Source organism: Numida meleagris, chromosome 1 (genome assembly GCF_002078875.1).
Source record: "Numida meleagris isolate 19003 breed g44 Domestic line chromosome 1, NumMel1.0, whole genome shotgun sequence".
NCBI classification, from domain to species: domain Eukaryota; kingdom Metazoa; phylum Chordata; class Aves; order Galliformes; family Numididae; genus Numida; species Numida meleagris.
The window spans coordinates 68,578,914-68,592,253 of record NC_034409.1 but is presented as its reverse complement, the minus strand read 5'-3'; the positions used below and the strand labels follow the sequence as shown (position 1 = coordinate 68,592,253).

At 41.3% G+C, this 13,340-nt stretch overlaps 1 protein-coding gene across 9 annotated transcripts in view; it reads left to right on the top strand.

The window, feature by feature from the left end:
• Positions 1-13,340, top strand: part of ITPR2 (inositol 1,4,5-trisphosphate receptor type 2) — a 313,815-nt gene that overhangs the window by 244,271 nt on the left and 56,204 nt on the right. For all 9 annotated transcript variants that reach the window (XM_021392091.1, XM_021392096.1, XM_021392086.1 and 6 more), the window contains 4 exons: positions 1,025-1,117; positions 5,759-5,886; positions 7,681-7,846; positions 9,066-9,226. In XM_021392091.1, the coding sequence (XP_021247766.1) occupies positions 1,025-1,117; positions 5,759-5,886; positions 7,681-7,846; positions 9,066-9,226 (548 nt within the window). The remainder of the gene's footprint in view (positions 1-1,024; positions 1,118-5,758; positions 5,887-7,680; positions 7,847-9,065; positions 9,227-13,340) is intronic.

Below are 13,340 nucleotides of genomic sequence, written 5' to 3'. Positions count from 1 at the left end.
AATGACTTATATTTGATTTACCATTCATTTGGGGGACGGAATTTATAGTCTGAAGATTCATTTAGAAAAATAATTGTCGCTACCTGAGAAGAAAGGAAGCTAGGTTACATGGAACACTGGACTGATCCACTGCAGTGGTTACTGTGTGATTATGTTTCTTCATTTGTGTTCTTAGCAGGTTTTAGTGGTATGTGTGTGTGTATTCTTTCTGGCTTAATGCATTGCCATTTCTGATCAGAAACTTATCAAGAAAATATGCTGACTGTGATAGAACATTTTGCATCCCAAGAAATGTGCTTTAAATTTTTTCTTTATAAAGTAACGCAGAGTCAGAGTGGATGTGTTTTCTGTGTTACAGAGATTTTCTTAGATTTCTACTTTGGTTGTATCATTTTGCCTTCTTTTTTTTTCTCTGTAAACCTTTTTGTACCTCTGATTTGAAATGCTGAAAATTGTTGAAGATGCACAAGACAAAATTGGTTTGATAAAATCAAGCAGATGTACACATTTACCCACTTTGGGAATGTTAAATTAGTGTTTTACTCAAACCCATACATATTTACAAATGAGTACCAAACTGTGTTATAATCCTTGAAAACTCTTAAATATTCTACGTTCAGGATAACTGAACATCAGCTTGGTGTCCTTCTTGTCAGCTTTTGTGAATAATTTATCTAATGGTTTTAAAACTGACATTATTTTTATATCTGACAGTTGTTCCTTGCTTTGAATATACTTTGTTTTAACTGGAAAAAGCAGCATTTGATGTAGATTCATTAGTTTCAGGAGATGAAATAGGAATAACTGTGATATACAGTAAATATAAAACTGTGTTTTTGTTCCTTGTGATTGCTTTGAGCTGTTGATGCAGAATGTTTGAGGAAGGAGAAACTGGTGGTATAATTTGTTCTGCTTTTTCTTCTCAACTTTTCAAATCAGTGACTTGCTTCTAGAAAAATAATGATTTAAGTCTTTTTATCAATGCAGTATCTGTCTTTTTGTCAGTATTCTCTTATTTCCTCAGGTATTGGTGAAGTCCCCACTACAACCCTCACATCAATGATGGGAGCCTGCGCAAAAGAGAATTGTTCCAAAAGCATCCCTATTATAAACCCAGGTTAGTACGGAAGTTTCACAAAACTGATGATCAATTGGAACTGAGGGATTTGTGTGTTATTATTACAGAGACTGTGTGTGAAAAGTGATTATCGTTGCAAGTCAGAAGCACTCAACTTCTGGAATGCTCAGAGCTTAGCTGGCAACTCGCCTATAATTGAAGCGCTTCCCACACCTGATTACAATTGCAACAACATGAGTTTTGTCATTAAAATAGCATGCTGAATCGTTATGCTTCAACATACCAGTCTCTTCTTTTTTGAGCTGACTTTGCTGAGAGAAAAAGCTTGCTGCTTACCTGCAGCATCCTCACCTGCACAGAGTGAGCCACAATTAGATCCATTTAGGGCTGCTTGAATTTATTTTAATGGGGTAGCATTTAACAGCAAACTTTTGTTTCTACTTTTTGCATGTGTCTAGGCTGAGCTTGTAGTGTAGGCAGATAACCTAAGAGCTCAGATCCAGGACCAGCTATGCCTTAATGAGTTGCTGTTGCTCAGTCAAGCATGGGTATCAGTCCATCTATGCTTTCCCAACTTGTGGAAAATGCAAGGAAATGAAGCTGTTATAAGCCTTGCTTGTAATATGCAAGTTGTGTTTATGTTTGTGGGAAGTGAAAAGCCTAATTGCTGTAGTTCAGCGGGTGAGTCAGTCTGGTTTTACTTTGATACCTGCATTATGAAGCTGATCTGTATACAGAAGGACCCTGTCAGCTGTAAATATGCGCAGTTAAAATAAAAGGTCTGTACACTGTGTCCTACTGGGATGAAGCCAATTAATAGACATTGAGTGAGGAAGGAATTTACTGTACATCGAGCTGACAGCATGCTTTGCCCTCTTTTATTGTTTGAGGCTACAGGATTACTCAGGACATCTTAACGTTGGTGCTGCTTCATCTCTCCTACTCTCTTCCCCGGCACAATATAGTTGTGGCATTTGGTCTTGCACTGCAATTGTTGCATTTGTTTTAGTGTGAATGTGGCCTCTGCAGTGTGGGTGTGCAGTGGATGGTCTGTATGGGTGTCCAGCCTTTTGAGTTGCCTGGGCCACACTGAGTGAAGAGGAGCTGTCTTGGGCCAATGTTCTGGTTGTTGCTGAGTGATAGTTGAGCAACTGGGACCAGGCTGGGCCACTTGGTGGGGAAGAACTGTTGCCATGATGGCACAGCAATAGGGAGCGGGCCACATTACGAGCTGTCCCGGGCTCCATGTGGCCCACAGGTTGGACATGCCTGGTCTACAGTCTTAAACTGTTTCCTGCTGCACTTGCCTGTGGTTGCTGGGGGCTGAAGCTAAGGACTTGAGTGCTCCCTTCCTATCCTGTGTTCCAGTATAATAATTTTACATGCTTCCTTCTTCCCCTACTGATTTTGAGCTTTTTGTTTATTTATTTATTTATTCATGAGGTTCAAGGGTGTGGGGGAGAGGGCTACAAAAGCAGGCTTTTTCTCCCCAGCAAGTCTGTAAACAAGTGCGTAAACAGGCCTCAAAAACAAAATGGGAAACTGTCTGACTAGATAGAGAAAACGGTCTAAGAGCTATTGCCAAGGCTGCTACATACAAAAAGTAATCAATCAGTTAAAAGAGATGCAGTGTAGCTTTTGCCAAGTTCTTTAAATGATAGAAATCTCACATTTCTTATTGTTTGACTACTGTTTCTTTAAAAATTAAACAATAATGGAAGGGGGCTATATGAAACATCTAAGTACTCTCTCACTTAATCTTGGAGTACTGTTATTCATTCAGTAATATTAAAGAAACAACATCCAGGAAGAACTATTTTGCTCATTTTAGCCAATGGATAAACTTTCAGAAGTACTGCTCTACCTTCTGTCTTCTCCTGGGATGGTTCTGCCTTCTGGCAAAAATGTGAGTGCAGTAAAATGCAAAGGCAAGTCAGCCTGGGAGTTAGCAAGATTCATGGTGTAGCAGCATAAAGAAATTCACTGCTGTCTATAGGATAAAGTGTTTTCAGTGACATCTCAGGTCTACAGTGGAGATATAAATATGCTGCTTTTTAAATCAGACCACAGCAAATCATTTGTTCTGATGAGACTGTGCCTCTACCTTGAGTTTCACCGGCTGAGCCTGAGCTCAGTCATTGCTCATTTTGGTGACAGAGTTAACTGGGAGCCAGTCTGCTCTGCTCAGAGAGCATCCCCTCACTATAGCCTGCTTCCTCCCCCCTGCACTGAGCTGTCAGCCTAAAAATATTTTGTGTCATTCTCCCATGGAGTCTCCCACTCTTCACTCCAAAGGCATTCCCATATCACTTAAGTCTTTGTAGCGCTTAGTTCGCTTGAAGGATCTTTACATCCCAAGTATGTGGGCTTGGCCTTATGCACTTAATGCTCTTTGGCCCACAAAGGCCAATGGTGGAAAAATGCAGACACCTTTTTTTTTTTAAAAGGGAGACATCTTCACTCATTCCACTCACAGGCCTGGTACTACTCCAGACAAGTTGTGTTAGGTCCATGTGGGCACGCAAGTCTCCCCTGCCTCTGCTCGTGTTACAGCACAGGCCCAGGCCCAGAAGCCAGGTGGCTGTGGTCCACTAGATGCGGATTTTTGAAGTGAATCTTCCTGTCATCCCACTTTGACATTGACATCACAGGGTGGTCTCAGTGCTTATTCTGCATTACTTTTGAATTAAACCTGATTAGAAAACAGCCTACCTTAATGCTGTCCGGCCATTAATAGGTCACTCACCAGGCTGGAGCTGGTTGCAAGTAAAAGCCCTCTGAACCGCATTCAGCATTGACACTGGGTCCTTATCACGAGCTCCAGATCCACTCCTGCTGGTAATGTGAACATAGTCTGTGTGTAGACAGGGGCTGTGTCTGAGCTGTGAGTACTGCTGAGTACAAGGACAAACCAGCTGGGGCTGGATGTGTGCCAGTAGGGTTACCCAGCTCCCACATCTGCTGTTTCCAGCACCTGACCCTGGTCTTGTGAACAGCAAAAATCTTGTCCTCTGGCTACGTAAATGAAATAGAAGCTGTGGCTTTTACAAAGTGGTGTTTTTTTCTTCTATTTCTCTTGTGAACAGTCACCTTCTCAAGCACAGAGATAAGCTCCCAAAACATTCATGGAGTAACGTTAGGAAAAAGGAAATTAAGACAGGATACAAAAGTAGAGGAGATGAATTGGTATGACTAAGATCACAGTGCGAGTAAAAAATTTCCAGATGCATCAGAGGAAAAACAAAGATTTCGCTGTTTCAATCATTTCAATTTCAATATTTGAGCAGTTTTCTGGGAGGTGTTTTTTTTTTGTTGTTGTTGTTGTTTTCTTTTAAATCTGGCATTCTTAGTGATAGCAGTGTCTGCAGTGACTGTATAGATCAACAGGGAAGTCTATCCCAATGACTGCTTTTGCTTTTATTTTTGCTTAGGGTCCCTTCAAGCAGAAATTCTTTTCCATTTAATTTGCTCATGTATGAAAAGCAGTGGTGGTAAAAGCAGAGGATGCCATCTCTGTTCTGCGTGTATCTATCTCATAAACCACAATTGAGGAACCCATGTTTTAAATCCAAATTGTCTGTAATGTGAGTGTTTCAGTCAGTTTGGTGTATCAAAGTCTATCTCAGTGCCTCAGATGTGGTGGTTTTGGGGCTGTTAAATATGCTGTTTCAGTTAACTATTCCAGCAGGCTCTTGTTATTTATTAAATTGTATTACAGTAAGTGTGTGAGGCAAACCAAGTGAAAATTGCTGCCTTCACCGCTTCATCAAATGTATCCCTAAAGAGAAAGGGACTGGGAGGCAGGATAAGCAGCAGTTATAGCCCTGACCCTTCAGCGCAAGCTAGCAGGACACAGGGAAAAGCTCAAGCAAGGCACTTCCAAAGGAGGAGAGCAGCTTGAGAGTGCGTGGTGGGAGGAATTCTGGCCAAGGCAGAGGGAGTCCCTCTGGGACTTGTGTTCCAGCCCAGCTCCTCTGCACGTTCAAATACCTCCTGCACAATAGTATCCTCTGTGGCTCAGCCAAAACCATGCGGCAGCTCAGCAGCAGTGATAAGAATAGAATCCAAGTTTTCAGACTGAGGTCAGTGAGAGTCTTTCATTTAATGTATATCAGACCTGTGCTTAGGCACGTGCACTGGTGCGCCAGGGAAAGATCACGGACAGATTTACTGGTACAAAAGCCAGTACCTCCTGAATGATTTGAAATGCTAACATGACTTGGCTTGTACATAAGTAGGTAGAGGAATGATTTCACAGGAAGACAATCCTTCTATGAATGTGCTTCTAATTCTGTGTTTATGTTGCTTCTCTTTTGCACGTCAGCTGTGCACTTTGGAGGCCCGCTGAAAAAGCAGTCATACTGAAACCAGTGGGAGTATTTGTAAGGGAAGGAATACTCCCATGACTAGAGATGACAACTCTGGTCATTAACAGAGTTACTGGGGGGAGAACTGCTTGGGATTTTCACTGTCTCTCTTCAGGGTAAATGTGGCTGCTGCACCTAAGAACGTCACCAGCAGTGACGTGCAAATGGATAGGGATGATCACTGAAATTGTAGCTAGAGAATACGAAAGGCAGCTGTATTGCAGTTGCTTTCTCTCATAGAGAATTGTGGCTTTGTTTGTGGAGTGATAATTTGATATTCTGATTCATAAAGCTGCTCTTCTTCTGTTTACAGGTGAGGAAGAGGAGGATGGAATTGAAAGGACCTGTGACACCCTGCTCATGTGCATTGTGACAGTATTAAACCAGGGCCTGAGAAATGGTGGTGGTGTGGGAGACGTGCTCAGAAAGCCGTCCAAAGATGTAAGTGTTTTGGCTGAAGAAATGCATTACTCCCTGTGCATCTCATGAATGCCAAAGTCAATTTTGGAGGTTATAGACAGTATTTTTATCTGGACTGCTCTAATGTCACACAGTTGATTTATCCATGTAATTTTTATGTCTCAGATGGAATACTTAATGGGAAGAGCTAAGCTTGTTGTGATGATGTTACTTGAAGAAAGGAACTCCAGGCAGTAGTTTATTCCTTCTGGAAAACTGGAACACGTTGTAAGCTTCCAAGAACTGCTAAGAAGTGTTGTTGGATTGCATCAGTTTACTATTACGTTAGGAATTATAAATGCAAACTTTTGAAAAGCATTGACAGATAAGTTTATGTCAAGACTCCATTCTAGTACATAAGGTGTATTTTTAACTGAAATTCAGCCTGGCATCTGCCGTGGAATAGGCCCTGTTGTTTATCTGTACTGAACTAGCATCAAAGTCAAAACAGAATTTCATATATCAGGGTGCAAATCCTTTTCCAGAAGTTTTCTCCAAAATGCAGTTCATTTGAAAACTACTCATACTATTTGGGTTTTATGCATTTTGATTTATGTTCAAGAAGAACAGCATAAATAAAGGCAGTGTAGCAGATCTTTGCCCAGTGGACCACATCATAACAGAAGGATGAAACACATAAGTAGTCTCTCAGCAGGATGTGCAAGAGTCCAGAGAAAAATAACTCAGATCTGGAAGGTAGAGCTCCTTGTGCAGGTAGTGGGAATCTAAATCTTTACTCATAGACTAGGAGATTCTACAGGCACCACAGTCCATCCACATGAAATCTGTGGGTGCCTACAAACTTAGAAAACGACCATTGCCACCTAGCAATAATGTGATGCTAACTAACTGCATTAAAGCATGTCATAAAAGATACAAGGTTATCCAAATGAATGCACGGGAGACTGAGAAAATCAACGACTTCCAAGATGCTGTCATGATTAACAGGATCTGGATTTTATGTTTCTCCTTCTTAGACTGAGTGTTGTCTCCTATTTGCCACAGAACAACTTTGCTATTTTATTAGAAGCGTTAATGAGAGTCCAGTCCAGCCTTTGCAAGAAAGAAAATTGTTAAGATGTGAAAATACAAAACTGTGGGGGGATATGAGCACTTCAGAGCAGTGTGTGTGCACATGGATGTTCTATTCCAGAAAGACACAAGCTTCGTCTGCCCACTCTGAGCCAGCTTGTAGCCAGGTGACTGGTTTAGTGCAGCGTTAAAGCCATTAACGCACCCTATTTGGGCAGAGCATGATAGGCTACTTCAGCCTTGGTGTCATGCAAGTATGCTCCCCTCATTTCCAGTTGTTTAGTGTGCAAACTTGGCAACAGTCTGGAATATTCCACAAGGACATTCCGTAAGAGTATTTCTGTAAACATCTTCCTATACGCCACAGTGTAGTATTAAGGGATATTGTAGCTCTCAGTTGGTACTAGAAAGTGCTTATCCCTGTTAGAGTGCTAGCAAGGTAATTACCTTCAATAGAGCACTACACTAAGGCATCTGCACTACATCTGGAACACAAGCCAGTCTCTCCTTGGTTTGGGAAACTGCATAAAGGACAGCAGGAGTCCCAAAGAGACCAGAGTACAGGCAGCCAAATCTTCTTTGCTTACTTGTATAGCTAGTCCCTCTCTATGCAAGTAAGACTAGCAGAATTTGGCATATGAAAAGAAAGATGCATAGCTTTGCTTGAGTTAATGTGAAAATGATGTTTAATATTTTAGACGTTTGCTATTTTTGTATCTTATTGCAACCTTATTATTGTTGCAGGAGCCCTTATTTGCTGCTCGAGTTGTTTATGATCTTCTGTTTTATTTCATTGTCATAATTATTGTTCTAAACCTAATCTTTGGAGTCATCATTGATACCTTTGCTGATCTCAGGAGCGAAAAACAGAAAAAGGAGGAAATACTGAAGACAACATGTTTCATCTGTGGTAAGTGTTTCTGAGCTATTGAGACGTTTGATGGGTAAGGGAGTAAAATGAAGTATTTGTCAATAAATAGAGTGAAATAAGGAGTGGCTATCTTCTGCGAGGAAAGTCTGTAAAAATGTCAGAATTTGGTTCTAAATTTGTTTTCTTGTCAAAAGATAGCTTTGCCAAGAGGTGGCTTCACAGTCTCCACTCGGGGTCTGAGGGAGAAGAACTGTGTCTCCTGCTCACACCATCACTAGTGATGGAGATGGTGCAGCTGCTGACTTTATTTCACAAAGCGTGATGCAGATGAAAGTACAGCTTGCTATTTCACAGCACAGTGGATTCCAGAAGGGTAACAAGAGCAAAATCTCCCTGTTTCAGAAGGTGTCTTGAAACAGGGAACAAAAGAATTAAATGAAAATCATCCTCACAAAGCCCGTGGGTGAATCGCACTTATTTTGAGGTGCAGCCACAAAGAGGGGCAGACCTTCACTCCCCCAGGGGACTTTAGAAATACCTTCCTTTTGGTAGGCTTGGTGTCGTTCCCATGGTTGTACTGACAAGGATGAACACTGTGTGGAGTTTTAGTGTCAGTGGGAGCCCCTACAAGAGATCCAAGGAGGAAAGCTGTAACGTGGAGAAGAACATTGGTGAATCCTCTCCTTCCTCACTATGGCATTCTTCTTCAGAGATTTGAGCAGATACAACAAAAAACAGAACGAAATTCTTACAACTACATCTCTGTAGAGACAATATTTCTGCAGAGCTGCAGACTCGCCTTCACTGCTAGGTTTAAGTGCACAGCAATCCCACCACAGCTTAAGTGGGACTACTCACATGCTTGGTGCTAAGCACGTGCATAAATCTTTGCAAGATTGGGACTGAGATTGCATGCTGTGTGCTAACCAGTATACATTTAGAAAGGATCAGAGTCAACACTTGTAAAGCACTTTATAGCCTTCAGCATAGAAGGCACTGTAAAACTGTAACTTACTTATTATACTGTTATTGTTATTAAGGGGAAATATCACAAAAGAGAATAAACGTTGTGCTGAAAGAATTCTGTCAGGAATGCCTTCTGGCCTGGTATTTCTTGCCTGGCAGTTACTGTATGTGGTTATAGCTTTTAAATTAAGATCGTTCAAATTTATGATCCTTTAAATTAAGTTAGGTTCCTTTCTTTAACATATTTAACAGATTGTTGTATTTTTGTATTAATTTTTGGGTTTTTTTGCAGGACTGGAGAGAGACAAATTCGATAACAAGACAGTTTCATTTGAGGAGCATATAAAGTCAGAACACAACATGTGGCATTATTTGTACTTTATAGTTCTTGTCAAAGTGAAAGATCCAACAGAATACACTGGTCCAGAGAGCTATGTGGCACAAATGATTGTGGTAAGTCAATTTGGGCACGTGCTTTATGCAATGGCTAGATGTTCCTTGCAGCATGAGCAGAGCATATCTGTCTTTTTCCCTCTGCCTGAACAATGGGAGGCATCGATCTGTGTTTTTAAAGATCTTTTCACGTGTCTTAGACAGTCTGCAACAAAGGCCAGTCTTAAACATAATGAAAAAGATGAAAGCGGAGGCCACAGTCTCTAGTTTGGCTTTCGTGCTCTCATGCTCTGTGGTTTCCGCTCCCTCATTAGCCAAACCAGAGGCAGAGGAGCATGCATCATAACATCTGCTACTGCTTTGTCCAGGATCTCTGGGCTGCTGTCCAGAAAAATAATGTCTCCTGCTGAACAGCGGAGCACAGGGTCAGTGTTGAGGGCTAGCATTTTCTCCTACGGCTGCTCTGAACAAGCTATTGAAAAGACCAAGATGAGCTGCTGCGGGGATTTTAAGAGCTGCAGAAACTGCACCATGATGCAGTGAGTATGACTTGGATTCAGAGGGAGCAATTTGATGACATGAGAGCACATAGATGTTCAATTACATTTCATTTCCAGCTTGCTGCCAAAGAGGGTGCATTCCAGTGAGAGAAAGGGATGGTACCAGTATTTGGGCTTCATTTTTGAGTAATTTCCACAACATCCCCATGAAGAGCAGTATTCAGGTGGCCTTCTTACCTGTTGTGATATTCTGGTGCACCATTTTGTTCCTGTGGATTTCCTGGTGGTTATTACACTGCCAAAGGCTTTTGCCAGGGTCTGTGGTTGCGGAGCTGGCAGAAGTCTGAATCTCAGAGGGGAGTGTAAACAAATACACATCAGGCTACTGTTTATGCATTTCTGCAGCCGCATTTCTTATTGAGAGTATCTGCTCTGTTATCCTTCATTGAGCCTTTGATTATACATGCTGCCCAACCTCACTAGAGAAATTCTGGGTGCCTGTACAGTCCTCAGCCCAGCCAAGGGGAGGTGAGACGAATATCCTTTAACTTCAGCTGTCTGAAAACCAGGCACCTGGCTTAATTTGATGCCAGCTCCCTGCCCTGTCAGTGAAGAAAGCTGGATCATTTATCCTGCCTTAAGATAGGTGTCTAGGATGGCGGTGGTGACACACCATGGCAGTGCCTTTCTCACTCCATAGAGAGCCTGAATGATCAGTTTAGGCAAGGCACCAAACTGGGAGTTGGCTAAAGCTAGAGGAGAGGACTCACATGGCACACTTCTGTAAGTGCTATTACTGCTACATGGAAGGCAGTGTGGAGGGTCATGGGAATTCAGTGTTCAGGTGCAGAGGAATGGCCTACGTCCACGGATCTTGGAACTACCAATCCTGTTGACCAGCTCTGTGCATTTATGCTATTAGACAGTAATGGATCTCCTGCTGTATAATGGGCAAGATAGAAAACAAAAGCTTGCATCCTCTGTTCCATTACAGGAAAATATTCATAGTGTCAAGTTGTCCTCTAATACCTGAAAATATTTCTAGCTTATCTCAGAAATGCTCTTTAATTCGCAGAACATCTCCAGACTCTAGGGCCTGTCTCCTTTGTCTGGTCCTTCCCTACTCTCCTCTTCTTCCCTCTCCCTGAGATGTTTATATGGTTTTAAACTTTGAGAATGTGTATGTTAAGTATTAATGTTTAATTCCAAGGGATGCATTAATATTCATAGTAAGTGTATTCATCCTGTGGCAGCTGTGGTTTGAATTTTCTGATGCAATTCACTAATGTATTTTACGTTTGCATTAATAGTCGGAACTCCTGTTTGAATATCTAAAATATTAACAGAAAAGCACCAAAATGTGTGTGACCTCAAGCAATGAACCGATTTCTCAAAGCTCCTCTGGGGCAGAGTGCTGATGGTTTGAGTGGTTAATAGTAATCAAGAGTTTGGAATTATTAAACCCTCTGAGCAAGGGCTTGTGTTTTTTTTTTTTTTTTCCATGGGAATATATGAAAACAATCATTGCTCTAGATGATGAGGGAGGTACATATGAACCTAGAAATGTAACATAAAGCTTACAAGGAATGGAAGGGGGGAATAGAGGAGTGGAAAGAAAGGAAGAGAAACAAATGTTTAAACAAATTATGTGTGGCTGTTGTGGGATTAGTAATTATATCTGTGTAGTTTAAATTCCCCAGTACAAAATCTAGGGAAGGTGTGCTGCAGAAATACTGGTTGTGTGAAGCAGAAGCAATTGGAACTGTTTAAGTGAATAAAAAGGGGCTCTTTCTCTTGGAGCCAGAGATTACTTGATACCACATGCTACAAGGGCTATTAAGAAATGAAAGAAAATAATCTGACTAGAAGAATGGAGTGTTCTGGAAGTATAATATTCAGCTGGAAGAAACTGAGAGACAGAACTTTGCTTATGACCAAAAGAGTCAGAAGCCATTGGTGCTGATGGAGGTTATATGTTTTGTGTGTTTCAAACCCAGCATGATAACAACAGAATAATATTGCCCATGTGTGAGATGTACTGTGTCCCATGCAGAAATTAAATGTGAGATAAATTTTTTGTCCTGAAGATAAGGAGAAAAACTGATTAAGGCTTTTTGGTTGATTGGAAGCTGAGCAACCGCTCTTGCAATTCTGGGAGAGGTAACAAAGTCCCTGACGAGGGGCTTAGGTTCTGGTTAGAATCTGGCACAAGAGAGGCTGACTTCAAATGAACCTTTCACAAGGGAATTGAAGCTTGCCAGTGAAACATTCATTACCAAATGACGCTGATGGCTTGTGTATGGGGATGTGACACTGTAGTTCGAATGGGAATCCAAAATACATGGAGAAGAGGCTCAAGGCAGAAGGGAATGCAGCATTCAAAGTCAAAAGTGAGAAAAGAATATGCCATTTCCTTTTCTAAATGAACCTGAAGAAAATAATGTCTACCATATCAGAAAAGATGCAAGAAATGCAGCGGATTACAGTATCAAATAATGAAAAGTGCAAAATAGACCAAGAGGAGGATGGCAGCATTCTTGTTCTAAAGGCTTGTTCACTGAGCAGTGGACAACGCTGTGGGAGAAGATGGATTGGCCATCAAGCTGAAAATGAGAAGTTATTATTTTTAACATGGGTGTTGCTCAAGCCAGAAGGTTGGTGGAGACAGTGTGGCTAACACTATAGGCAGTGGAAGATAAACCTGGCAGGTGTCTGAATTTACCACAGAATGTGCCAGCACCATCCAATTAATACATTGGAGATGGTTAAGAGTTGAGAGAGACTGATGAAAGGGCGCCTGTTGTTTGAATAAAGTGTGGCAAATGTTTGTTTTCACATATTTTTATTTTTTTTAAAGGCTAGTTTCAAGTACAGGGCATTCTCAGGACTTTTTTGAAGGGGACAAAGAGAAAAGATATTCAGTGTTTTAGGTGATACAGAATATGAAAGAACTCTATGAATATTACTCCTGGAAAAGCTTTCCTAGCTCTACTAGTTTTTATTATAATTAGGTAGACCTCCATGTCTGTTTCTGTAGCTTTAATGAGTCAAACCCAAATTCTGCGTTTTCACAACCAAAATACTTTAGAAAGAATTTGTATTCAAATCTAACTTTCAAGGCTCAGACCCACCCTTAAATATATGTAACTCAAATTTTGGAGTATTCTTCAGTAACTTCTTTAATAGAAAGTAGAGTTTAGCTCCATATATCATCCTCACAACTAATTTTTGATTGTACTTCTGTACTACTGTACTACTGTACTTCAAAAAAAAACATTGGCGTGGTTTACAGTATAACTAAGCACCAGGGGAAATGTCTACATTTTCTGGTAGTCTCTTTTCTCCATTGGCCATCAGAACCCCAAATACGACTGACTGTGATACAATTCTGTCTTGCTTATGATTCGTATGTCCATCGAAAAGTGAAGCATTTGATTTGAAGGTATGGTGATAGCATAACTGAAAGAAACCGGAATGCTCTGGTTTTCTTTTTCTCATCATAGAATCACAGCATGTCTTGGGTTGGAAGAGACCCTGAAGACCATCCAGTTCCAATCCCCTGTCGTGGGTAGGACTGCCACCCGCCAGCTCAGGCTGCTGGGGTCCCATCCAACCTGGCCTTTATTTCCAGCAGGGATGGGGCACCCACAGCTTCTCTGGGCAGCTTGTTCAAT